Here is a 25,016-nt window from a genome sequence, read left to right as displayed (position 1 = left end):
ATCTATTGTAACAAGTGCACCACTTTGGTGCTGCTGCTGCTGCTAAGTCGCTTCAGTCGTGTCCGACTCTGTGCAAGCCCATAGATGGCAGCCCACCAGGCTCCCCCGCCCCTGGGATTCTCCAGGCAAGAACACTGGAGTGAGTTGCCATTTCCTTCTCCAATGCATGAAAGTGAAAAGAGAAAGTGAAATCGCTCAGTCGTGTCTGACTCAGCGAACCCACAGACTGCAGCCCACCAGGCTCCTCCGTCCATGGGATTTTCCAGGCAAGAGTACTGGAGTGGGTTGCCATTGCCTTCTCCGCCACTTTGGTGAGTGGTGTTGATAACTGGGAGGTTATGCATCTGTGACAGTAAGGGGGTATAAGATAAAGCTCTGCATCTCTCTTCAATTTTGTTGTAAACATAAAACTTCTCTAAAAAATAAAGCCTTTTAAAAAATGTCTGACCATACACATGTAACACTGTAAAGATAATAATAAGTTCATTTTACAGACATTTTAAAACCAAAACATTTTAACAAAGCAACATATCATATTTAACTTTGGTTCAGCTTGGAGGAAAAAATTTACATGGTGTTTATACTATTTGCGTAGCTTGTGTCTCTCAAGATAGCCTAAAATCCTCAATATTAGAGAGAAATGAGACAAAATTATGATTTTAAAGTGCTTTATTTTTCATCTCTATTGACAAAGCATTTTATGTTCAAAGAGAATGGATAGCTTCTATCTCTTTTTTAGAATTTGACCATTAAAATATTTGTGATATCGACTATGTGTAAGTCAAAATAGGAAAATATCTATTTTCAAGTAGGAAATAAGACCTCAGCAAACTGAGCCACAAAGGCCAAACTTCTCTGCCTACTGATACTGAATCATTGTACAAGTCTTGATTTAAAAGGTCCTAAATCTGTAACTTTATGGCAGAAAGTGAAGAAGAACTAAAGAGCCTCTTGATGAAAATGAAAGAGGAGAGTAAAAACGTTGGCGTAAAACTTAACAGTCAGAAAACTAAACTCATGGCATCTGGTCCCATCACTTCATGGAAATACATGGGGAAACAGTGGCTGGCTTTATTTTGGGGGGCTCCAAAATCACTGCAGATGGTGACTGCAGCCATGAAATTAAAGGACACTTACTTCTTGGAATGAAAGTTATGCCCAACCTAGATAGCATATTCAAAAGCAGAGACATTACTTTGCCAACAAAGGTTTGTCTAGTCAAGGCTATGGTTTTTCCTGTGGTCATGTATGGATGTGAGAGTTGGACTGTGAAGAAAGCTGAGTGCTGAAGAATTGATGCTTTTGAACTGTGGTGTTGGAGAAAACTCTTGCGAGTCCCTTGGACTGCAAGGAGATCCAACCAGTACATCCTAAAGAAGATCAGTCCTGGGTGTTCATTGGAAGGACTGATGTTGAAGCTGAAACTCCAATACTCTGGCTACCTGAGCAAAGAGGCTGACTCATTGGAAAGGACCCTGATGCTGGGAAAGATTGAAGGCTGGGGGAGAAGGGGACGACAGTGTATGAGATGGTTGGATGGCATCACCAACTCAATGGACATGAGTTTGGGTAAACTCTGGGAGTTGGTGATGGACAGGGAGGCCTGGCGTGGTGCAGTTCATGGGGTTGCAAAGAGCTGGACACGACTGAGAGACTGAACTGAATTGAAAACTATACCCAGCATTTCTTTAGTAACAACACAATTCTTATTTTTTATTCAAATACATCTTTTCAATAATCTTTCTCAAATCATTTTTTACCTCCAAATTCCTCAAGCTGTAGATCAACGGGTTCAGCATAGGAATCACCACAGTATAGAAAACGGAGGCAAAATTGTCTTTATATAGTGAGTGGCTTGATCTGGGCTTCAGGTACATAAAACTGGGGGACCCATAATGCATAGCAATAGAAAACAGGTGAGAGGTGCAGGTAGAAAAGGCTTTCTGTCTCCCTACAGCAGAACGGATCCTTACGATGGCAAAGATGATGAATACATAGGATATGAGTACAATGATAAGAGAACAGAAGACATTGAATCCTGCAGTGGCTAATAACATCAGCTCTTTGACTCGTGTATCAGAGCAGGCCAGAGTGATCAAGGGAACATCATCATAGTAGAACTGATTGATCACATTAGGGGCACAGAAAACCATGTGGAATGTAGCCACTGTTTGTGTGAATCCCACCAGGAATCCATAAATATAAGAGCCAGTGACCATTTGGATGCAGAGTTTCCTAGGCATAAGAACTACATAGAGTAAAGGGTGGCATATGGCCACATACTGATCATAAGCCAAGGCAGACAGCATTAATAATTCCCAAACTGAAAATGTGATAAAGCAACACACTTGAGTGGCACATGCATAAAGTGATACACTTTTAATTTCATGAAAAATGTTTACAAGCTTGTTTGGTGTGATAGTGGAGGAACCATAAAAATCCATAAAAGCCAGATGACAGAGGAAAAAATACATGGGTGTGTGAAGTTGAGGACTCACTTGTATTAGCACAATAAAACCAAGATTGCCCAAGGCAGTAATCAAGTAGATTAACAATAAAATGCAAAAGAAAATGAATTGAAGCTCTGGGTTATCTGTGAGGCCCAAAAGGATGAACTCAGTAACCACTGAACGATTGCTTTCTGCCATGAAATAAGCAATTCTATAGTAAATTCCACCAGATCACACACTCTGAATAATCTTGACTCTGAAAGGAATGATTAAGTGTGAGAAGGCTGCCCTGGCACTTCAGGCTGTCATACTAAATTCAGTTAAAGTAGAATCTTGATAAGCACCCTGAATTATGTGCTTAATTAGGTGAATTAAGCACCTAGATTTATTGTGAATTTACTGTAAAAACATTTGGTCCAGGTGGAAATTCCACTAAGAAGCTGTAAAAGAAGAAAGGGAGAATTTCAATTAAAATTTTATAATCAATACAATAGCAAAGACTGTGTTGTGCTTTTCTTTAAAGAAAAAAAAAAGAGCATTCAGGATATAAAGTGGCTTTGATAGAAAATACATTAACATAATTTCTTTCACAGAACTGTCATTTTATCATTTCATAAGAATATTAAAAATAAGCAAAATCAGGCATGGAAAGTATAAGTAAAAAATCAAAATACTAACAGTATGTATCTTTAGGGAACCAGTTTGGTATAATCATAAAAGTTTCTTCACTTTGTTTTTTCTTCATATTCTATTTTTTTTAATATATACATAATATTTATATTTAGGAAAATGGCATTGTGAAATTTTCTGGCTATCTTTTGGGAAAATACACACCAGTGAACAATTTTCCAGACTGTAAAATGCTTTTAAGTAATTAAGATATATGTTTTTAAGCTCTATCTTGAAGTATCAAATGGTCCCAAGTGAAGAGCATTTGGACAGAATTTAGAAGAACCTCACTTCACATAAAATTTATATAAACCCAAGGTGGCTTCTCAGTGCTCAAAAACTGGTACAATTGAATTTGTTCCCATCCTTTCTTAACAAGGCAGAGTATAAGTTAACATGATTTTCCTTTATCACTGTATTGTCTCAGGTTACTTTACATGCACCTTATAGATTTTCAAGACAGTAAAAAACATGATAAAATAAATATAAAAGCTCCTCCCACATTAAATTTGGATTTACATCCCCTTGAAAACTTATCTTGGTTACTCCTTTCTCTTTCTGTCCCCATCACTAGTTTTCAACCAAACTTATTGGAACAGGTATCTGTCCCCAACTTCTCAAATATATTTATAACTATTTTCAGTTGCTAAGTTGTGTCTGATTCTTTGTAACCCCATGGACTGCAACATGCCAGGCATCCCTGTCCTTCACTATCTCTCAGAGTTTGCTCAAATTCATTTCCTTTGAGTCATTGATGACATAAAAACATCTTATCCTATCTCACCCTCTTCTCCTCCTGTCCTCAATCTTTCCCAGCATCAGGGTTTTTATCAGTGAGGCTGCTCTTTGCATCAGATTGCCAAATTATTGCAGCTTCAATTTCAGTATAAGTCTTTCCAGTGAATATTCAGGGTTGATTTCCTTTAGGATTGACTGGCTTGATCTCCTTGCAGCCCACGGGACTCTCAAGAGCCTTCTCTAGCACAACAATTTGAAAGCATCAATTCTTCAGTGGTCAGCCTTCTTTATGGTACAACTCTCACATCCATACATGACTATTGGAAAAATGATAGCTTTGACTATGCAGACCTTTGTTGGCAAAGTACTTTCTTTGCTTTTTAATATGCTGCCTAGATGTGCCATAGCTTTTCTTCCAAGAAGCAAGCATCTTTTAATTTCAAGGCTGTAGTCACCATTAGCAGTGATTTTGGAGTCCAAGAAAGTAAAATTTGTCACTGTTTCCACTTTTTCCTCTTGTTTGCCGTGAAATGATGGGACTGGATGCCATGATCTTAGTTTTTAGAATGTTGAGATTTAAGCCAGCTTCTTCACTCTCCTCTTTCACTCTCATCAAGAAGCACTTTCTGCCATTACAGTGGCTCTTTGTGATCCAACGGATTGTAGGCCACAAGGCTCCTCTGTCCATGGAATTTTCCAGGCAAAGATATTGGAGTGGGTTACCATTTCATACTCCAAGGATCTTCACAACTCAGATATGTAACTTGCATCTCTTATGTCTCCTGCACTGACAGGCAGACTATTTAACCACTAGTGCCACCCTGGAAGCTCCATTTATAACTTAACAAGGTGTAATCCACCTATCTTTCTCATTAAAACGAAAAAATTCCCTGAGCATGTCTATTATCTACTTCCCTATTTTTGAATTCAATAAAACCTGTATTTTTTGGCAGCACTGTAGCCCTGAACTCAATTGAATACAAGTTTGGGTTTTAAAGCAAAGCAGTCTTTTGAATTTATTTGTTTATTTTGATTCTCAATCTTGGAGTCTGTTTCTATTACTGTGCTTTAGATGGCATGTTCTTCATGTTCTCTCCAAAGCTCCTTCCTCTCATTTTGGCACCTTCTTGATCAATTATCCAATCCTATGTGCTCGATAGGCATCTATATGCTGATTATGAACAAATCTATAAATAAATTATTTTTCCAACTACCTCTTGCTGCTCCAGTTCTTTACAACTAAATATCTCTCAGAAATTACCATTTAGATATTTATCAAAGTATTACACACAGAAAACAACTTGATATTTCTGCACATGGGACCCAAAACCAAAGACTTGGCATATACATTTTCTAGCACAATGAACGCGCTTCCCAGATGGTGTTAGTGATAAAGAATCTGCCTGTCAATGCAGGAGACATAAGAAACACAGGTACGATCCCTGGGTTGGGAAGATCCCCTGGAGGAAGAAATGGAAACCCACTATAGTATATTTTTGCCTGGAGAATTCCATGGACAGAGGAACCTGGTTGGCTCTAGTCCATGGGGTCACAAAGAGTCTCAATGAACAGTGTCATTATCCATTTGCTCTCCAAATCAGAGAGCAGTTTCTTTTACTATGCTTTCCTGATCCTCATGCCAATGTTCAATTTGCTCCCCTACTACTGATAAAGAATCCACCTGTCAATGCAGGAGACACAGTAGATGTGCATCCAATCCTTGTGTTGGAAAGATCTGCTGGAGGAGGAAATAGCAACCCACTCTAGTATTCTTGCCTGGGAATTCCCATGGACAAAGGAGACTGGTGGTCAATAATTATCTCTAAATGATTAAATGGATAAAGTTATATTTTTGTAAGTCCAAATTCCTTCCCCCAAAAAGGGGATTGAGCATATTTTTCTACTACCTAATGCCTTTCAATATTCAATATGTCATCATTCAGTTCTATAACAAACCCCTAAGTAGTTCAGTGTGCCTAAACTATTTCAGGAATCTTTGTGAGGCCAGTAACATTTAAAATTACCTGGGTATTTATGAGACAACTTTGTATTTTATGTATGTAGTCCCTCGGGGAGATTTCTTTTTGTACTACATTCTTTTTAATAAAGGTTGAAAACAATATAATTATACATACATACATGAACATAATTATTTAATGTTTAGTAAGTGGGGGGGAAATGATTTCCTTTGAAATGGTACATCATTTTTTCAGCTATGTTTAGTTAAAGATCTAGAGTAAAGGAATATTTTCATGATCTCTTTTGGGAAAACAACTTGATTAATTGCTATGTCTGCTTTGATTATTTGCTTTGAAGTCTGTCACATTGGCTTTATATTAAAATTATGAATTTATTTAAGATAAATGTTACATCTATGGGCCTTGTATTTGGTAACAGTTTTTGTAAACCATTGGATAAAAATGAATTTCCCAAAAAGTAACTTTCATTCCTTCCTTCTGAGATTCATGTTCAAATCAATATTATGATTGACATTTCAGTTCAGCTGCAAAGATTAAAAATATTCATTTCTTTCTCTTCAGTATCTAGAAGACAAAACATACAAAACATAGGTCAATTTACATTTCAGATAAATATATGTGAACTTGCTTTAGATGGCCAGCCAGATGATACCACATGTCTAAGAAGAAAAGATATTAAGAGTTTTGTTCACATAATGGGGCTTTCTAGGGAGAGGAGGGTGAACTCTCAATCTGATCTGAAAATATGGCTAGGAGGAGCCAGCAATGGCTATGGGGTTTGAGGTTTTTTATTGTGATGAGTGAGTGGGACTGAGTGAGGATTCCCATGTGCAAGAAAATATTATATGGTTTGAATCTTCTGCAAAAGATGGAGCAGTGGGTTCCTTACTCCAGTTATGGACTAAAATGAGACAAAGTGGTGAAGCTGGAAAGCTGTAACTGGTTAAAACAGCAAAAGACAGTTAGATACTTCTCTCCACACCTCTCTTTTTCAATAGGCTCTCCATCCTGTGATATCAGAGATGAATTTTATAATCATGTTTTTGAACCCGTCCTTTTCTGTCCCAAATAAAAAAGAATCTTTCTGTGATATAGGGTGAGATTATTTCTGTAATGAAACAAAGGGAAAGAGTCAAGGAAGAGTGAGAAACAAAATTCTATGAGTTTGGAGCTGACTGAGGTTTGGACAAAGGCACCCAAGAGGATGTGCCCTCGGGCTGCACCAGGCCTCTCTAGTGAGCACGCATGGCCAGTGGAGACAGCGTCCAGACCAACGAGTCCCTCAGGAGCCTGTACCAGGAGTTTGCAAGGTTAGCCTGGACAACAGTCTGACCATGTCTAAGCACAGAGTCGGTCAGCTTGTCAACTGGAATCTCCCAGGCCATGCCCAGTACATGCTGGTCCACTAGTGGTCTCCCATGGGAGGAAGGGATGGCACCCAGACTGAGGCAGAATGGCAATACTCAGAGCCCACAGCCAACAACCATCCCTGAGCATTACCCCTCCTGAAGCCACCCTGCAGGGTCAGGGAGGGCCCACCCATCCTCAGGGAGGACCCACTCATCCTCAAGGAGACGCTGGTGTCCAGAGAGTCTTAGCCAGGAGCTTCTTTTAAATGAAACATTCTGAATTCCTTGGGGGGAGGGGGGAAAAACTTGCTATGTATTAATTATTGTATTTTTGGTTCCTGGGTTGTTGCCAATGGCCTAGCTGTTTAGCCTGCCACATGGAAAGTTGCATACAGAGAGATCTGTGGCCACAGACAGTGGAAGCAAGTAGTGGTTGCTGATAAATTTGTCTTAGACTTTCTCCAAATGGGCTAAGGTGAAGTCCCTGCAATCTAACATATCCTGATGTACTGGGTTAATGCCGTGAGGCAACAGGGAACATCACTGAAAATATTTCAGGTGAAGAGGCATCTGCCTTTCACAAATATACTACAAATTGGGTAAAATTTGGGGGGACTTGGGCTGGATCCTGAAGAGCATGTTTGAGGTTTATATGAAGATTGACCTCACCCTGTTTTTTTGAATCTTGGAATCGTGTGTACGCATGCTCAGTTGTGTCTGGTTCTTTGCAACCCCATGGAATGTAATCCACCAGACTCCTCTGTCAATGGAATTTTCCAGGTAAGAATACTGGAGAGGGGTACCTATTCTAGTGTTAAAAAATATGCCTGCAATGCAGGAGATGCAGGAGTCATGGATTTGATCCCTGTGTTGGGAAGATCCCCTGGAGGAGGAAATGGCAACCCACTCCCGTATTCTTGACTGGAGAATCCCATGGACAGAGGAGCCTGGTGGGCTACAGTCCATGGGGTCAGAAAGAGACACAACTAAAACAACTGAGCACACATGCAGGCATATATATATATATAATCTCCCTTTTCTTGTACTGTATGTATGCAGATGTTGAAATATAATGTTGTACACTTGAAACTTATATAATATTATAAACCAATGTTACCTCAATAAATAAAGAATGTAAACATGTCAGTTCCTTTTGCGCTAATGGGAATTGTGCCTTCAAGCAAGAGACTGTAACATTAACTATTTTTAAATTTTATTTCAGCTTTGAATTACGTTTTATAGATCATCACCATGAGTCTATAATATCTTGAAACATACTTCAGAAAACCTGTCATGGTACATAGTGATGCAGGCACAGTGGAATCTGTGGAAGTGACCAGGAATCTGAAAGGTGGTGGCTATGATTAAAGACTTCTCTGCTTGGGCCAGGAAACACTTCAGGCGCAATAAGAATGATACAGTGGATACAGAGGTTGGTTTTACTCTGCCATGCCTGCAAAGTACTTTATTTCCAAACATGAAGTAATGAAATAGAATCTAAAAGAGCTCTATTTATCCTCCTAACTTAAAAGAGTTGAATACTTGAGAACAGACTTTGATATATTCATTATTATGGCTGTAATTTTAAGGCTGATCATAAAGCTTTAACAAATATACAGCCATTTAAAAATGTTATACAAAATTGCAATTTAAAGCTTTCTAAGGGATTGTATGGGGAGGGAGGAGGGAGGGGGGTTCAGGACGGGGAACACATGTATACCTGTGGTGAATTCATGTTGATGTATGGCAAAACCAATACAATATTGTAAAGTAATTAACCTCCAATTAAAATAAATAAATTTATATTTTAAAAAATAAAATAAAATTTTCTGAAAAGCTATGGTATATTGTTTTGTAACAGATTGTAACAAATGAAAAATACAATCTTAGTAATAAGCCCTTATAAAGCAAAAGGCAATTGTGTTAAACTAAACTTTGGGAAAGATGGATTGTTTTATTTATTTTCATAAGGAAAGATATATTGCTTTTAGGTATTACTGGCAAGGAGGTATTTAGGTATTACTTGCTTTTAGGTATTACTGGCCTTTTAAAGTTACAAAGGATTATGAATTGGAACATCAAAATAAGAAATATGTTAAAAGATATTGTTAAACTAAAGCATTAAATTAAAATTAAATAACAAATGCTAGATGACTTATTTAACTTTTATTTTGACATAAATTCAGAGTTTCAAAAAAGATGCTTTTCTCAGAAATCTATGACATTCGTGAATAAAATTAAAGACAAAATAAATGAAAAGATATATTGTGCTCGTTCAGTTGAGTTCAGTTCAGTCGCTCAGTCGTGTCTGACTCTTTGCGACTCCATGAATGGCAGCACGCCAGGCCTCCCTGTCCATCACCAACTCCTGTAGTTTACTCAAACTCATGTCCATTGAGTCAGTGATGCCATCCATCCATCTCATCCTCTGTCGTCCCCTTCTCCTCCTGCCCTCAATTCTTCCCAGCATCAGGGTCTTTTCCAATGAGTCAACTCTTTGCATGAGGTGGTCAAAGTATTGGAGTTTCAGCTTTAGTATCATTCCTTCCAAAGAAATCCCAGGGCTGATCTCCTTTAGGATGGACTGGTTGGATCTCCTTGCAGTCCAAGGGACTCTCAAGAATCTTCTCCAACACCACAGTTCAAAAGCATCAATTCTTCAGCACTCAGCTTTCTTCACAGTCCAACTCTCACATCCATACATGACCACTGGAAAAACCATAGCCTTGACTAGACGAATCTTTGTTGGCAAAGTAATATCTCTGCTTTTCAATATTGTATCTAAGTTGGTCATAACTTTCCTTCCAAGGAGTAAGCATCTTTTAATTTCATGGCTGAAATTACCATCTGCAGTGATTTTGGAGCCCAGAAAAATAAAGTCTGACACAGTTTCCACTGTTTCTCCATCTGTTTCCCATGTAGTGATGCGACCAGATGCCATGATCTTAGTTTTCTGAATGTTGAGCTTTAAGCCAACTTTTTCACTCTCCTCTTTCACTTTCATCAAGAGGCTCTTTAGTTCCTCTTCACTTTCTGCCATAGTGGTGGTATCATCTGCATATCTGAGGTTATTGATATTTCTCCCAGCAATCTTGATTCCAGCTTGTGCTTCCTCCAGCCCAGCGTTTCTGCATATAAGTTAAATAAACAGGGTGACAATATACAGCCTTGACAAACTCCTTTTCCTATTTGGAACCAGTCTGTTGTTCCATGTCCAGTTCTAACTGCTGCTTTCTGACCTGAATACAAATTTCTCAAGAGACAGATCAGGTGGTCTGGTATTCCCATCTCTTTCAGAATTTTCCACAGTTTATTGTGATTCACACAGTCAAAGGCTTTGGCATAGTCAATAAAGCAGAAATAGATGTTTTTCTGGAACTCTCTTGCTTTTTCCATGATCCAGCGGATGTTGGCAATTTGATCTCTGGTTTCTCTGCCTTTTCTAAAACCAGCTTGAACATCTGGAAGTTCACAGTTCACATATTGGTGAAGCCTGACTTGGAGAATTTTGAGCATTACTTGACTAGCGTGTGAGATGAGTGCAATTGTTCATAGTATCACATTATTTTTGGTACTATGACGTTTAGAAAAGAACTTTACAGTTGATCTCATCACAATAGATTTAGTATTTGTTATTAGTTTCACCTTCACACTGTTGAAGAGATGGAGGCATACTTAAGTTTCTGAGATGTTTTGACTCCTAAAAGGTCAGACCTAGCATTCAGATTCGGGCTTTCAGACACCAGGGAATCTATGATCTTTAATTGAACAGCTGTGTCATGGTAAAAGCTGCATTTTGCCAAGACAGGACAGTGTGAATTCAAAGACATTAATGACAGGTTTTGAGGATATGTAACACTGAAATGTTCAAATAGTAGGTAAATATGTTCAAAGAAAAGACAAAAAAAGAAACATTAGAGAACTGTGGATTAAGTAAACCCTGTATCTCTGTGATTCACCAAAATATATACTGTATTTCCTTTCCCTGGTTATATTTTATTAAACATTCAAATGGCATACACACACACACACACACACAGACTTCTTCACAGGTGGCCCTACTGGTAAAGAATCTGCCTGCCAATTCAGGAGATGGAGGAAATACAGATTCGATTATTTGGTCAGGAAGATCCACTGGAATAGGAAATGACAACCCACTGTAGTACTCTTGCCAGGACAGTTCTGTGCACAGAGCAGCCTGGTCAGCTACTGTCCATTGGGTCACAAAGAGTTAGACAGAACTGAGTGCTTAAGCGCATGCACACACACACCCACACACACACATTAATATATATTAAAATTATATGCAAATTACAATCTCAAAACCATTTTCTGTGAAATTGAAACTGCAAAATTATCATTATGCTTATCTGAAATTATATATCCATACCTGTATATCTATATCTGTCTAGCTATCTATATCATAGTTATCTGTTGCATATGTTAATCTTCATTTATAAATTGACCTCTCAAGGTTAGTGTAGTTGAGACTAGAACTCAAGTCTTTAGCAAGAGAGATGATATGCAAATGCTTATGATTTTATTATTACTATTTTGTGTGTTCAGTATTTTAGAAGACTTCACATTTTGTAATGCTGTCCTTATTTAATTGACAAATAAGCTACAGGAAGCCCACACACAGTTCAAGTCCATCCTTTGACTACAAGACATGTGCTCTTTTCTAAGCTAGGCTGCATTGCCTAGTGTGTCATCATATTATAAACTATACCTTATCCAGTGGTGACCAACTAACCTGAGATCTGCCCAGTATAGCTGCATAGGATCCTTGCTACTGGAAAATGATCTATGATGCTTCAATTATTTTATGTATATTAATTTAGAATATATGATACACCTAGGATTCTATTCTTGAGTTATACCTTTTTTAGATACTTTGAAAAAATATAACAAGGTCTCATAGGCTTTAAAAAATGGAGTTGACTTAAAAATTAGTCTTCAGAGATCAGACCAGATGCCAGGCCATGTTAAATCAGTGACTCAGGTAAACTTAGTATATAGTATTATTCTCCTCAATAAAGACAATTTGAAAAAACAATAAAGACAGTTTGTTAAATGTATAAATATGGAGCAGTTTTATTAATTCATTCATTAACTTAAAATTATTTTTATTGAAGTATATTTGATTTATGGAACAGTTTTATAAAGCTTCCCTTGTGGCTCAGCTGGTAAAGAATCTGCCTGCAATGCAGGAGACCTAGGTTCAATCCCTGGGTTGGGAACATCCCCTGGAGTCCACTCCAGAATTCTGGTCTGGAGAATTCCATGGACTGTATAGTCCATGGGGCCTCAAAGAGTTGGACACGACTGAGTGACCCTCACTTTCACTTTTCACTAATCAATGGAAAGTTTAAAGATAAAACTGATCTTTGTGAGACTATTAAATAACTATTAGAAATCTCTCTACATTATGTTTTGAGGCTTCCCTGGTAGCTCAGACAGTAAAGCATCTGCTTGTAGTGTGGGAGACCTGGGTTCGATCCCTGGGTTGGGAAGATCCCCTGGAGAAGGAAATGGCAACTCACTCCAGTACTCTTGTCTGGAAAATTCCATGGACTGAGGAGCCTGATATGCTACAGTCCTTGAGGTTGCAAAGAGTCGGACATGAGTGAGCGACTTCACTTTCACTTCACTTTATAATGTTATATTTTTCTGAGATACTAGCAAATCGGGGAAAGAAGTACAATGTGCATCTTTGCTCTTCATGTGGGATATGGTTAATGGAACTGGAAAATCCTGACCCAGGGATTTTGAAGTGGCGGAAAGGTGAAACCTTTGTCCTATATCTAGTTACATATCCAGATAATGGTTTGTTATGCAATTATTCATTTGAGAAATTAAACAAAAAGTTGGTATAAATTCTTATGGAACAAATAATTATTTTTTAATATAATTTCATTTGAAAATGAGAGAATTGGCAAAAATTCTAATGGACACTTTCATATCTGAAATCTCATTCTAAGTGAAAATCTTTAGAAAATTTTATTACACAATGAACAGACATGTGGAAATCCAGTCTTAAGAATAGGCATTTTGGTAGCTTAAGAGAAAAAAATCAGACTGTGAGGAAAATTCCATTTTTATTCATTCAAGTCACTTTCTTAATTTCATGAACATAAAAGCCTGGTTTCTATTCAAGATAACTTTTTTCAGGGCATCTTTCACCTACTTATTCCTAAGGCTGTAGATTAAAGGGTTCAACATGGGAATGATCACTGTATAGAAGACAGAGGCCAACTTATCTGTGTCAAGGGAATGATTAGAACTTGATTGTAAGTACATAAAGATGAGGGTCCCATAGAATATGGTGACTGCAAGCATGTGGGAACCACAGGTGAAAAAAGCCTTGCATCTGCCTTCAGTGGAGCACATCTTCAGGATGGCAGAAATAATGTACATGTAGGAGACAAAGACAACCAGAAGGGAAGAAATGAACATGAGGCCAGCACAGGCAAAAATCCATAGCTACTTGGAGTGAGTGTCTGAGCAAGTGAGCCTGAGAAGAGGCATGTCATCGCAATAGAAATGATTGATGATATTGGAATGGCAGTAGGAGAGGCAAAAGGTGAGGATGGTATGAAATAGGGCAACCAGGAATCTGTAGCTATAGGGGCCAGCTTCAAGCTGAATGCAGATGCCTGGGGACATTGCAACCATATAAAAGAGAGGGTTACAAATGGCCACATACCAGTCATAGGCCATGGAAGCCAGTAGCAAACACTTGGCAGTCATGAAGGCCAGTCATGGGCCATGTGAAGCCCAGCTGGCACCACATCCATTGAAAGAGATAACATTTTGTTTATACAAAAAATTCCCCAGCATTTTGGGTGTAATGACAGAAGAATAACAGAAATCAACAAAAGCCAAGTTACTAAGAAAGAAGTACATTGGTGTGTTGAGCCTTGAATCTGTTCTGATGACTAGGATCAGACCTAGGTTGCCTGCTACTGTGAAGAAGTAGATGGATAAGAACAGGACAAAGAGGGGCATCTTCAACTCCCGAGGATCTATGAGGCCCACAGGAACAAATTCTGTTACCTGGGTGCAATTTATCTGGATTATGTGTCTTTAGTATGTCTGGATGAAGAGAGGATAATGAAATCTAACTTAATTAAATTCAAGTCTTATTATCCTTTAAAGCAATTGGTATTATCAACATGGAAATGATAACAGTAAAAGTGCTACCATCCTTGAGTCTGTCAATGGGACAAAGAGTAAATTGAGATGTTTTATAGTCCAAGTATATTTCTCTCCCAAATCAAATGCATTTTATGAAATTAACAGCTGTAGATAGGATTCAGCCCACATTGAATCTTTGCTCACGAAGAGTCAGACACGACTGAGCGACTTCACTTTCACTTTTCACTTTCACGCATTGGAGGAGGAAATGGCAACCCACTCCAGTGTTCTTGCCTGGAGAATCCCAGGGACAGCAGAGACTGGTGGGCTGCTGTCTATGGGGTCGCACAGAGTCGGACATGACTGAAGTGACTTAGCAGCAGCATTATGTTATTTAAAATTTAACGTTATTTTTTCAAAACATTAAAGCTATTGCTTTTATTAAAAATATTCTAACATTAATAATATAAAAGCAAATGAACCCCCTGCAGTGACATCATTCTGACAGACTTGCATATATGATACAAACTCCACATTCTGCAGTGCTGACAGAGCAATGAACAGCATGCTCTAGCCATCTATTCTACAATCACTACTTATTGCAGAGAGGCCACCATGGATTGCTCCATAATCTTTACAAATCTGTTAATAATGCAAATGCTGAAAATGGGCAACTTTATGAGACTATAACCCACCTCATGGGTTGTTATTTTTTTATTTTTTATTTTTAAATTTTATTTTATTTTTAAACTTTACAATATTGTATTAGTTTTGCCAAATATCGAAATGGATCCACCACAGGTATACATGTGTTCCACATCCTGAACCCTCCTCCCTCCTCCCTCCCCATACCATCCCTCTGGGTCGTTCCAGTGCACCAGCCCCAAGCATCCAGTATCGTGCATCGAACCTGGACTGGCAACTCATTTCATACATGATATTATACATGATGTTTCAATGCCATTCTCCCAAATCTTTCCACCCTCTCCCTCTCCCACAGAGTCCATAAGACTGTTCTATACATCAGTGTCTCTTTTGCTGTTTCGTACACAGGGTTATTGTTACCATCTTTCTAAATTCCATATATATGCGTTAGTATACTGTATTGGTGTTTTTCTTTCTGGCTTACTTCACTCTGTATAATAGGCTCCAGTTTCATCCACCTCATTAGAACTGATTCAAATGTATTCTTTTTAAATATAATACAATTTTTTTTTTTTTTTGGCTGCTCTGGACTTCCTCAGTGCACTCAGGCATTCTCAGCTTGCAGTGACCAGGGCTGCTCCTCTGTGTGGCGCCCAGGCTTCTCATTTTGCTGGCTTTCCTTGTTGCCGAGCACAGGCTCAGTAGTTGTGTCACATGGGCTTAGTTGTCCCACAGCATGTGGGCTCTTCCTGGACCAGGTATCAAACTGGTCCAGGAATGTCCCCTGCATTGGCAGGTGGATTCTTAGCCACTGAAATATGAGAGAGGTCCTACTTTGCTTCTTATATGCCCATTTTATATGCATGGAAGAGACACTGAGAGACAAAGCAACTGAAGTATGCTCAGACAGCCTGTCTGTAGCACAGGGGGTTTCAAACTTGTGTTTTTTTGATGCAGGAGCTCACTCACTATGACATAACTAACAAGAACCTACCTTATAATGCAGGGTAGTCTACACAATGCTCCAAAATGGCCTATATGGAAAAGAATCTACAGAAAATTGAATATACATATAATAGCAGAAATTACAATATTGTAAATCAATAAAAATTATACTCCAATAAAAATTAAAGAGTAAATGCAAAATTTCTATTTGATTTCACTTATTCTATCTATGAGAAAAAAAGTACAATGGAGTCTCAGTAATGAACAATTGATTTTCTAATAAGAGATAACTGTTGAAAAATGCCATTTCATTGAGATTTATGCCAAGCACAGCACAGCAGGAAGAACCTTGAATGAAACTGGGAGATCTTTATCTGAATGCTCTGTCACCCTCAAAAGACATTAATTTTAGCACATCAAAAATTCAATTTGTTCCTCATTTTCCTAATTTAAAGTGGTGCCTATTTTATCAAAATCAAAAAATTTTTTTAAGTGTGCATGCATGGGTGTTTCTACAACTTTCTATGGGAAGAGGATAATTTTTGATGGTATTGATCACTACATGAAGTGAGTCAGCAGAGTGTTTAAAAGCCTAGTTAGTGGTCCCACAAATAGATGAATTCCACTTTGAAATAGTTAAGCAAGTATTTGATTGGAAGTTTTGTTTACTATTTCCAAGACATCAGCTAAGACTTCACTGTTTAGCAGTTAGAAGTGCTTCAGTATGCCATTGTATTTTATCTTAAAGGTAGAACATGCATATATTTGACAATATATTTGAAATTATATTATATATTATCTTTTATGATCTATCCCATGATAGTTTATATCCATATTCCACTCACATCTCTTATGTTGCAGTCAACACACAGAATAATTATTTTTCAACCCTCAATTGCAGTATGACTTTCCATTTTTCCCTACTTCTTATGTGTTTTATCCTATGCTTATCTCTACCAGGTGAATGGTAATTAAACAATTGGAAGAAAAGCTCTATTTATTCTTCAAAGCCTATCAAAACTCAACCTTTCCTAAAAAGAGACTTCTTTAAATTCCAGTTCCTCTGTTACTTACCCATTTTCATTTTTGTGTTCTGGAAACGTTTTATACATCATTTATTTACATATCATTTATGATTTCCATCTGTTTCCATATTTCTTCTTTTGATAGATTGTCAACTCCACGGGTGGGAGCCATAATTTTTAATTCATTTCTTAATATAGCCCCTTATACATGCTTGGTGATAATGAATTAAATATTAATTTTTGTCATACTATTTCAATTTATGCCCCCATTCATAATTCATACTTGTATTTGTATCAAATATATTAAGGGTCACAATGATGATTTAATTTTAATGTGTTCATCTCTCATTCTGGGTAAAATGACTAGATTTGCTAAAATGGAAAAGAGACTTTTGACATAGCTTACAATCTAATCAGTTAAGTGCCTAACTTGTCTAAATGTTTGAATAGATTCTATCTCAGAGATTTCAAGTTTTTTTCATTCCTAACTACTAAAAATGCATTTTATATAATACCACATGTCTACATAACTGAAATAAGATTAGAGGGAATATTATTTTCCCTTGTTTTGAAAATGTCATCCAAAATATTTTATTCTAAAATATATTCTATTCCAATTCATTTTAAAATTGTTCATCTGTATTCCAATTTTTAAATATACTCTTTTAAACTATACCTGGGCAGATTGTGTTCCTATTTCTTCTCCAAATAAGTCTAGGCAGCAGCAAACTGAAAGGTTTTGTCACTGACATATCCTAAGGGATCTTTCATACTTAGAGCATGATGCAAGTAAAATAATCAGAAAGCTTAGAGCCCACACCCCAAAGGGATTCCAAGGCAGGCTGGAGATCAATTAGCATTATTATTCATTTTGAAGAACTTCAGGTCTACAATTGTGCCTATGATATTATTGCCCTAAGATTTTCTAGTTTTTAAATTGCTCTTATTTATTTGTTGTTTTAATTGGTATGTGGTTGTTTTTGTTCAACAAAAGGATTTAAATCTATCCTTGGAACAAAGATAAAAAAATTACCTTGTGAACTTCCTAACTACATCTCTTTCAAAGAAATAAATATATAGCTCCCACAAGAATCTATTTCTGAACATCATTGCCCTATTCTTTGAAATGTTCATGAAGAGTTCATTTCCTCTTTAGGTTGTCTCTGTCCATCATTACTTGATTTCCTTGGTGACCTAGTCTAAAGAGCACTCTCCCAGAGAGCTTTCTTAGCTCTTCTGTGTCTACAACAAGGTTGTACAGATAGAAGATGGTTTTAAAATCAGGAACAAGACAAGGGTGCCCACTTTCACCATTACTATTCAACATAGTTTTGGAAGTTTTGGCCACAGCAATCAGAGCAGAAAAAGAAATAAAAGGAATCCAAATTGGAAAAGAAGAAGTAAAGCTCTCACTGTTTGCAGATGACATGATCCTCTACACAGAAAACCCTAAAGACTCCACCAGAAAATTACTAGAACTAATCAATGACTATAGTAAAGTTGCAGGATATAAAATCAACACCCAGAAATCCCTTGCATTCCTATACACTAATAATGAGAAAACAGAAAGAGAAATTAAGGAAACAATTCCATTCACCATTGCAATGGAAAGAATAAAATACTTAGGAATATATCTACCTAAAGAAACTAAAGACCTATGTATAGAAAACTATAAAACACTGGTGAAAGAAATCAAAGAGGACACTAACAGATGGAGAAATATACCATGTTCATGGATTGGAAGACTCAATATGGTGAAAATGAGTATACTACCCAAAGCAATCTATAGATTCAATGCAATCCCTATCAAACTACCAATAGTATTCTTCACAGAGCTAGAACAAATAATTTCACAATTTGTATGGAAATACAAAAAACCTCGAATAGCCAAAGCGATCTTGAGAAAGAAGAATGGAACTGGAGGAATCATCCTACCTGACTTCAGGCTCTACTACAAAGCCACAGTTATCAAGACAGTATGGTACTAGCACAAAGACAGAAATATAGATTAATGGAACAAAATAGAAAGCCCAGAGATAAATCCATGCACATATGGACACCTTATCTTTGATAAAGGAGGCAAGAATATACAATGGATTAAAGACAATCTCTTTATCAAGTGGTGCTGGGAAATCTGGTCAACCACTTGTAAAAGAAGGAAACTAGAACACTTTCTAACACCATACACAAAAATAAACTCAAAATGGATTAAAGATCTAAACGTAAGACCAGAAACTATAAAACTCCTAGAGGAGAACATAGGCAAAACACTCTCTGACATATATCACAGCAGGATCCTCTATGACCCACCTCCCAGAATATTGGAAATAAAAGCAAAAATAAACAAATGGTACCTAATTAACCTTAAAAGCTTCTGCACATCAAAGGAAACTATTAGCAAGGTGAAAAGACAGCCTTCAGAATGGGAGAAGATAATAGCAAATGAAGCAACTGACAAACAACTAATCTCGAGAATATACAAGCAACTCCTACAGCTCAACTCCAGAAAAATAAATGACCCAATCAAAAAATGGGCCAAAGGACTAAATAGACATTTCTCCAAAGAAGACATACAGATGGCTAACAAACACATGGAAAGATGCTCAACATCACTCATTATCAGAGAAATGCAAATCAAAACCACTATAGGGTACCATTTCATACCAGTCAGAATGGCTGCAATCCAAAAGTCTACAAGTGATAAATGCTGGAGAGGGTGTGGAGAAAAGGGAACCCTCTTACACTGTTGGTGGGAATGCAAAATAGTACAGCCACTATGGAGAACAGTGTGGAGATTCCTTTAAAAACTGGAAATAGAACTGCCTTATGATCCAGCAATCCCACTGCTGGGCATACACACTGAGGAAACTAGAAGGGAAAGAGACACGTGTACCCCAATATTCATCACAGCACTGTTTATAATAGCCAGGACATGGAAGCAACCTAGATGTCCATCAGCAGATGAATGGATAAGAAAGCAGTGGTACATATACATAATGGAGTATTACTCAGCCATTAAAAAGAATACATTTGAATCAGTTCTAATGAGGTGGATGAAACTGGAGCCGATTATACAGAGTGAAGTAAGCCAGAAAGAAAAACACCAATACAGTATACTAATGCATATATATGGAATTTAGAAAGATGGTAACAATAACCCTGTGTACGAGACAGCAAAAGAGACACTGATGAATAGAACAGTCTTATGGACTCTGTGGGAGAGAGAGAGCGTGGGAAGATTTGGGAGAATGGCATTGAAACATGTAAAATATCATGTATGAAACGAGTTGCCAGTCCAGGTTCAATGCACGATACTGGTTGCTTGGGGCTGGTGCACTGGGACGACCCAGAGGGATGGAATGGGGAGGGAGGAGGGAGGAGGGTTCAGGATGGGGAACACATGAATACCTGTGGCAGATTCATTTTGATATTTGGCAAAACTAATACAATTATATAAAGTTTAAAAATAAAATAAAATTAAAAAAATAAAATTTATTTGGAAGCAATGTGTCTGCTATAAACTTAATTATATCCTCCCCAAATTCATAGATTGAGGCCCCAAATCCAGTGTGATGATATTTGCAGATGGTCCTTAGGGAAGTAGTGTTAGATGCAATACTGAGAATGGAATCCTCATGATAGGATCAGTGGCTTTATAAGGAGAGACACTAGCTTGCTCTCTCTCTCTTTACCTATAAACACACACAAACATCACACTCTCATACACAAACAGAAGAGGCTATGTGAGCACAGTTAGATAGCAGACACACACAATCCAGGAAGAGAGTTCCTACAAAGAGCCAAATTGGTCAGGACCTTGATCTTTGACTTACCGCTCTCCAAAATTATGAGAAAATGACTTTCTATTATTAAAAAACCACTGATTTTTATAGTATTTTGCTATGGTAGCTTGAATGGACAAAGACAGCATGTTAATGGAAACAGTAATTCTCTACAATGGAAAAGTTTTTGTTGGGTGGAAGGGAGGGAGTGATGAGGGAGAAAGGAATTATGGAATTATCTTTATTTTTCCAATATAGTGCAATTTCAGTTATCTTCTCAGTACTATACAGTGTCCAGGATTTAACTGAGGATGCACCACACACTTTAATTATATCTTCCAGAGGTTTTGAATAGATAGGAGGTGAAAAACAAAACTTCAGTTATACATAGTGAACCTAAAAGACATAGATGAGAGGAACAGTAAGACATTTGATGCAAACCGTGATGTCCAAAGCAAGAAAAAGTTTGCATCCTTAAAGATTCTGGATTAATGATGGATAAGCTCAGATAACCATTATATCTACTACTGTGGGCAGTAATCACTTAGAAGAAATGGAGTAGCCATCATGGTCAACAAAAGAGTCCGATATGCAGTACTTGGATGCAATCTCAAAAATGACAGAATGATCTCTGTTCGTTTCCAAGGCAAATCATTCAATATCATAGTAATCCAAGTCTATGCCCCAACACATAACGCTGAAGAAGCTGAAGTTGAATGGTTCTATGAAGACCTACAAGACTTTATACAACTAACACCCAAAAAAGATGTCCTTTTCATTACAGGGGACTGTAATGCAAAAAAGTAGAAAGTCAAGAAACACCTGGGGTAACAGGCAAATTTGGCCTTAGAATACAGAATGAAGCAGGGCGAAGGCTAATAGAGGTTTGCCAAGAGAACACACTGGTCATAACAAACACCCGCTTCCAACAGCACAAGAGAAGACTCTACACATGGACATCACCAGATGGTCAACACCAAAATCAGATTGATTATATTCTTTGCAGCCAAAGATGGAGAAGCTCTATACAGTCAGCAAAAACAAGACCAGGAACTGACTGTGGCTCAGACCACGAACTCCTTATTGCCAAATTCAGACTTAAATTGAAGAAAGTAGTGAAAACCACTAGACCATTCAGGCATGACCTAAATCAAATCCCTTATGATTATACACTGGAAGTGAGAAATAGATTTAAAGGACTAGATCTGATAGATAGAGTGCCTGATGAACTATGGAATGAGGTTCATGACATTGTACAGGAGACAGGGATCAAGACCATCCCCATGGAAAAGAAATGCAAAAATGCCAAATGGCTGTCTGGGGAGGCCTTACAAATAGCTGTGAAAAGAAGAGAAGTGAAAAGCAAAGGAGAAAAGGAAAGATACAAGCATCTGAATGCAGAGTTTCAACGAATGGCAAGAAGAGATAAGAAAGCCTTCCTTAGCAATCAATGCAAAGAAATAGAGGAAAACAACATAATGGGAAAGACTAGAGATCTCTTCAAGAAAATTAGAGATACCAAGACAACATTTCATGAAAAGATGGGCTCAATAAAGGACAGAAATGGTATGGCCCTAACAGAAGCAGAAGATATTAAGAAGAGGTGGTAAGAATACAGAGAAGAACTGTACAAAAAAGATTTTCATGACCAAGATAATCACAACGGTGTGATCACTCACCTACAGCTAGACATCCTGGAATGTGAAGTCAAGTGGGCCTTAGAAAGCATCACTATGAAAAAAGCTAGTGGAGGTGATGGAATTCCAGTTGAGCTATTTCAAATCCTGAAAGATGATGCTGTGAAAGTCCTGCACTCAATATGCCAGCAAATTTGGAAAACTCAGCAGTGGCCACAGGACTGGAAAAAGTCCATTTTCGTTCCAATCCCAAAGAAAGGCAATGCCAAAGAATGCTCAACCTACAGCACAATTGCACTCATCTCACACGCTAGTCAAGTAATGCTCAAAATTCTCCAAGCCAGGCTTCACCAATACGTGAACTGTGAACTTCCAGATATTCAAGCTTGTTTTTACAAAAGGCAGAAGAACCAGAGATCAAATTTCCAACATCCACTGGATCATCAAAAAAGGAAGAGAGTGCTAGAAAATCATCTATTTCTGCTTTATTGACTATGCCAAAGCCTTTGACTGTGTGAATCACAATAAACTGCAGAAAATTCTGAAAGAGATGGGAACACCAGACCACCTGACCTGACTCTTGAGAAATCTATATGCACGTCAGGAAGCAACAGTTAGAACTCCACATAGAACAACAGACTGGTTCCAAATAGGAAAAGGAGTACATCAAAGCTGTATATTGTCACCCTGCTTAGTCCAGCTCCAGCAACCAGGGATTCAACCGGAAAAGATGGATGGTGTCGGAGATGAGAAATGAGACAGCCTCTCAGTTTTCTTTGGGACTGCCTGTTTATTTTAAGTTCAAGATTCTCTTTTATACTTTTACAAAAACATTAGGCCAGAGGTTTGACATTTTCAGTTCCCCCCTCTCCCAGATTTATTATCCCCATAAATCATTGTTGCTCTTCAAACAGAGTTCCTGCTTCAATGATTCTCTCAGAATCAGCCTTATCATCTATTATCTACCTCCTCTAATGTGTCCTATAATTAACTTGTGATTATATTGTAACTCATGCTACATTCCTCAGTTTACTACTTATCTTCCTAAATACTGTTTTCCCATAACATCCTGAGCTCACTATTTCTTAAAAAGGCTTCTAGCTATAGTGTCTCTAAAAATTCCTAACTTCTATAAGCTATACAAAATATGCTAACTTTACAACATTCCTTAAATCTTTAACTTCTAACTATTTTAATTATTTCTACACCCTAAATTCAGTAAACTCCTTTCCCATAAACGTTTTCCTCACAAATAGGCTTCAGATAGCAATCTCTCCCATGGCCTTGAGCTGCAGCCTATGTGCTCATCCTGGAACACTCTTTTGTAAAAGTCCTTAAACAACTGTCAATGATTAACTTTATGAGTTATTCTCTGAGCACAGCTGCAGAAGGCTTTGTGCCTTCTCATGCTCCTCTCAAGAACAATAAGAACCTTAATATTCCTTTTCAGTCAACTCAGCCGAGGAGAGGAAAAGACAAGTCAGAATTATAAGGCCTAACTCCTTAATCCCAGGTCCGTGCCTGTGAAATGAGGAGAGGGGGCTGGGGGCTGTGCCTCCATTTTTTCAGTAATGCCTAACACGGCTCCTGACATTTATGCAGAATACATCATAAGAAATGCTCAGCTGGAAGAAGCACAAGCTCAACTCAAGATTGCCAGGAGAAATATCAATAATCTCAGATATGCTGATGACACCACCCTTATGATAGAAAGTGAAGAGGAACTAAAACGTCTCTTGATGAAAGTGAAAGAGGAGAGTGAAAAAGTTGGCTTAAGCTCAGCATTCAGAAAACGAAGATCATGGCATCTGGTCCCATCACTTCATGGGAAATAGATGGGGAAACAGTGGAAACAGTGGCTGACTTTATTTTGGGGACCCCAAAATCATTGCAGATGGTGATTGCAGCCATGAAATTAAAAGGCTCTTACTCCTTGGAAAGAAAGTTATGAGAAACATAGATAGCATATTCAAAAGCAGAGACATTACTTTACCAACAAAGGTCTATCTAGCAAGGTTATGGTTTTTCCAGTGGTCATGTATGGATGTGAGAGTTGGACTGTGAAGAATGCTGAGCACCAGAGAATTGATGCTTTTGAACTGTGGTTTTGGAGAAGACTCTTGAGAGTCCCTTGGCCTGCAAGGAGATCCAACCAGTCCATTCTAAAGGAGATCAGTCCTGGATGTTTTTTGAAATGACTGATGCTAAAGTGAAACTTCAATACTTTGGCCACCTGATGCAAGGAGTTGAGTCATTGGAAAATACTCTGATGCTGGGAGGGATTGGGGGCAGGAGGAGAAGGGGACGACAGAGGATGAGAAGGCTGGATGCATCACCAACTCGATGGACATGAGTTTGAGTGAACTTCGGGAGTTGGTGATGGACAGGGAGGCCTGGCGTGCTGTGATTCATGGAGTCGCAAAGAGTTGGACACCACTGAGCGACTGAACTGAGCTGAACTAAACTGAACCAGATTGTCCTGCATATAGTTTGTGAGGACACAGTAAAGTATTAGTCTGCTTTGTATAGTGCTTTTGAACATAAAATTTACCATGTAGTTCTCTATGAAATCAATTTCCAGGAATAACTATGAGCTTTAATATAATGGCTGCAGTGGAGTGGCAGTGTTAGTATCTAACAGTGTTTGTACATGATACATT

At 37.9% G+C, this 25,016-nt stretch overlaps 1 protein-coding gene and 1 pseudogene across 1 annotated transcript; both read right to left on the bottom strand.

The window, feature by feature from the left end:
* Positions 1 to 1,706: 1,706 nt before the first annotated feature.
* Positions 1,707 to 2,648, bottom strand: LOC102415923 (olfactory receptor 5AL1-like). The gene has a single exon (XM_025274105.3). It carries the CDS (start codon positions 2,646 to 2,648, stop codon positions 1,707 to 1,709), a length of 942 nt encoding a protein of 313 aa, XP_025129890.3.
* Positions 2,649 to 13,296: 10,648 nt separating this feature from the next.
* On the bottom strand, positions 13,297 to 17,024 carry LOC102389787 (annotated as a pseudogene).
* Positions 17,025 to 25,016: the final 7,992 nt, after the last annotated feature.

The sequence above is a fragment of the Bubalus bubalis genome, chromosome 23 (genome assembly GCF_019923935.1).
Source record: "Bubalus bubalis isolate 160015118507 breed Murrah chromosome 23, NDDB_SH_1, whole genome shotgun sequence".
NCBI lineage: Eukaryota > Metazoa > Chordata > Mammalia > Artiodactyla > Bovidae > Bubalus > Bubalus bubalis.
The sequence above is the reverse complement of the archived record's forward strand: the minus strand, read 5'-3'. Positions and strand labels throughout refer to the sequence as shown.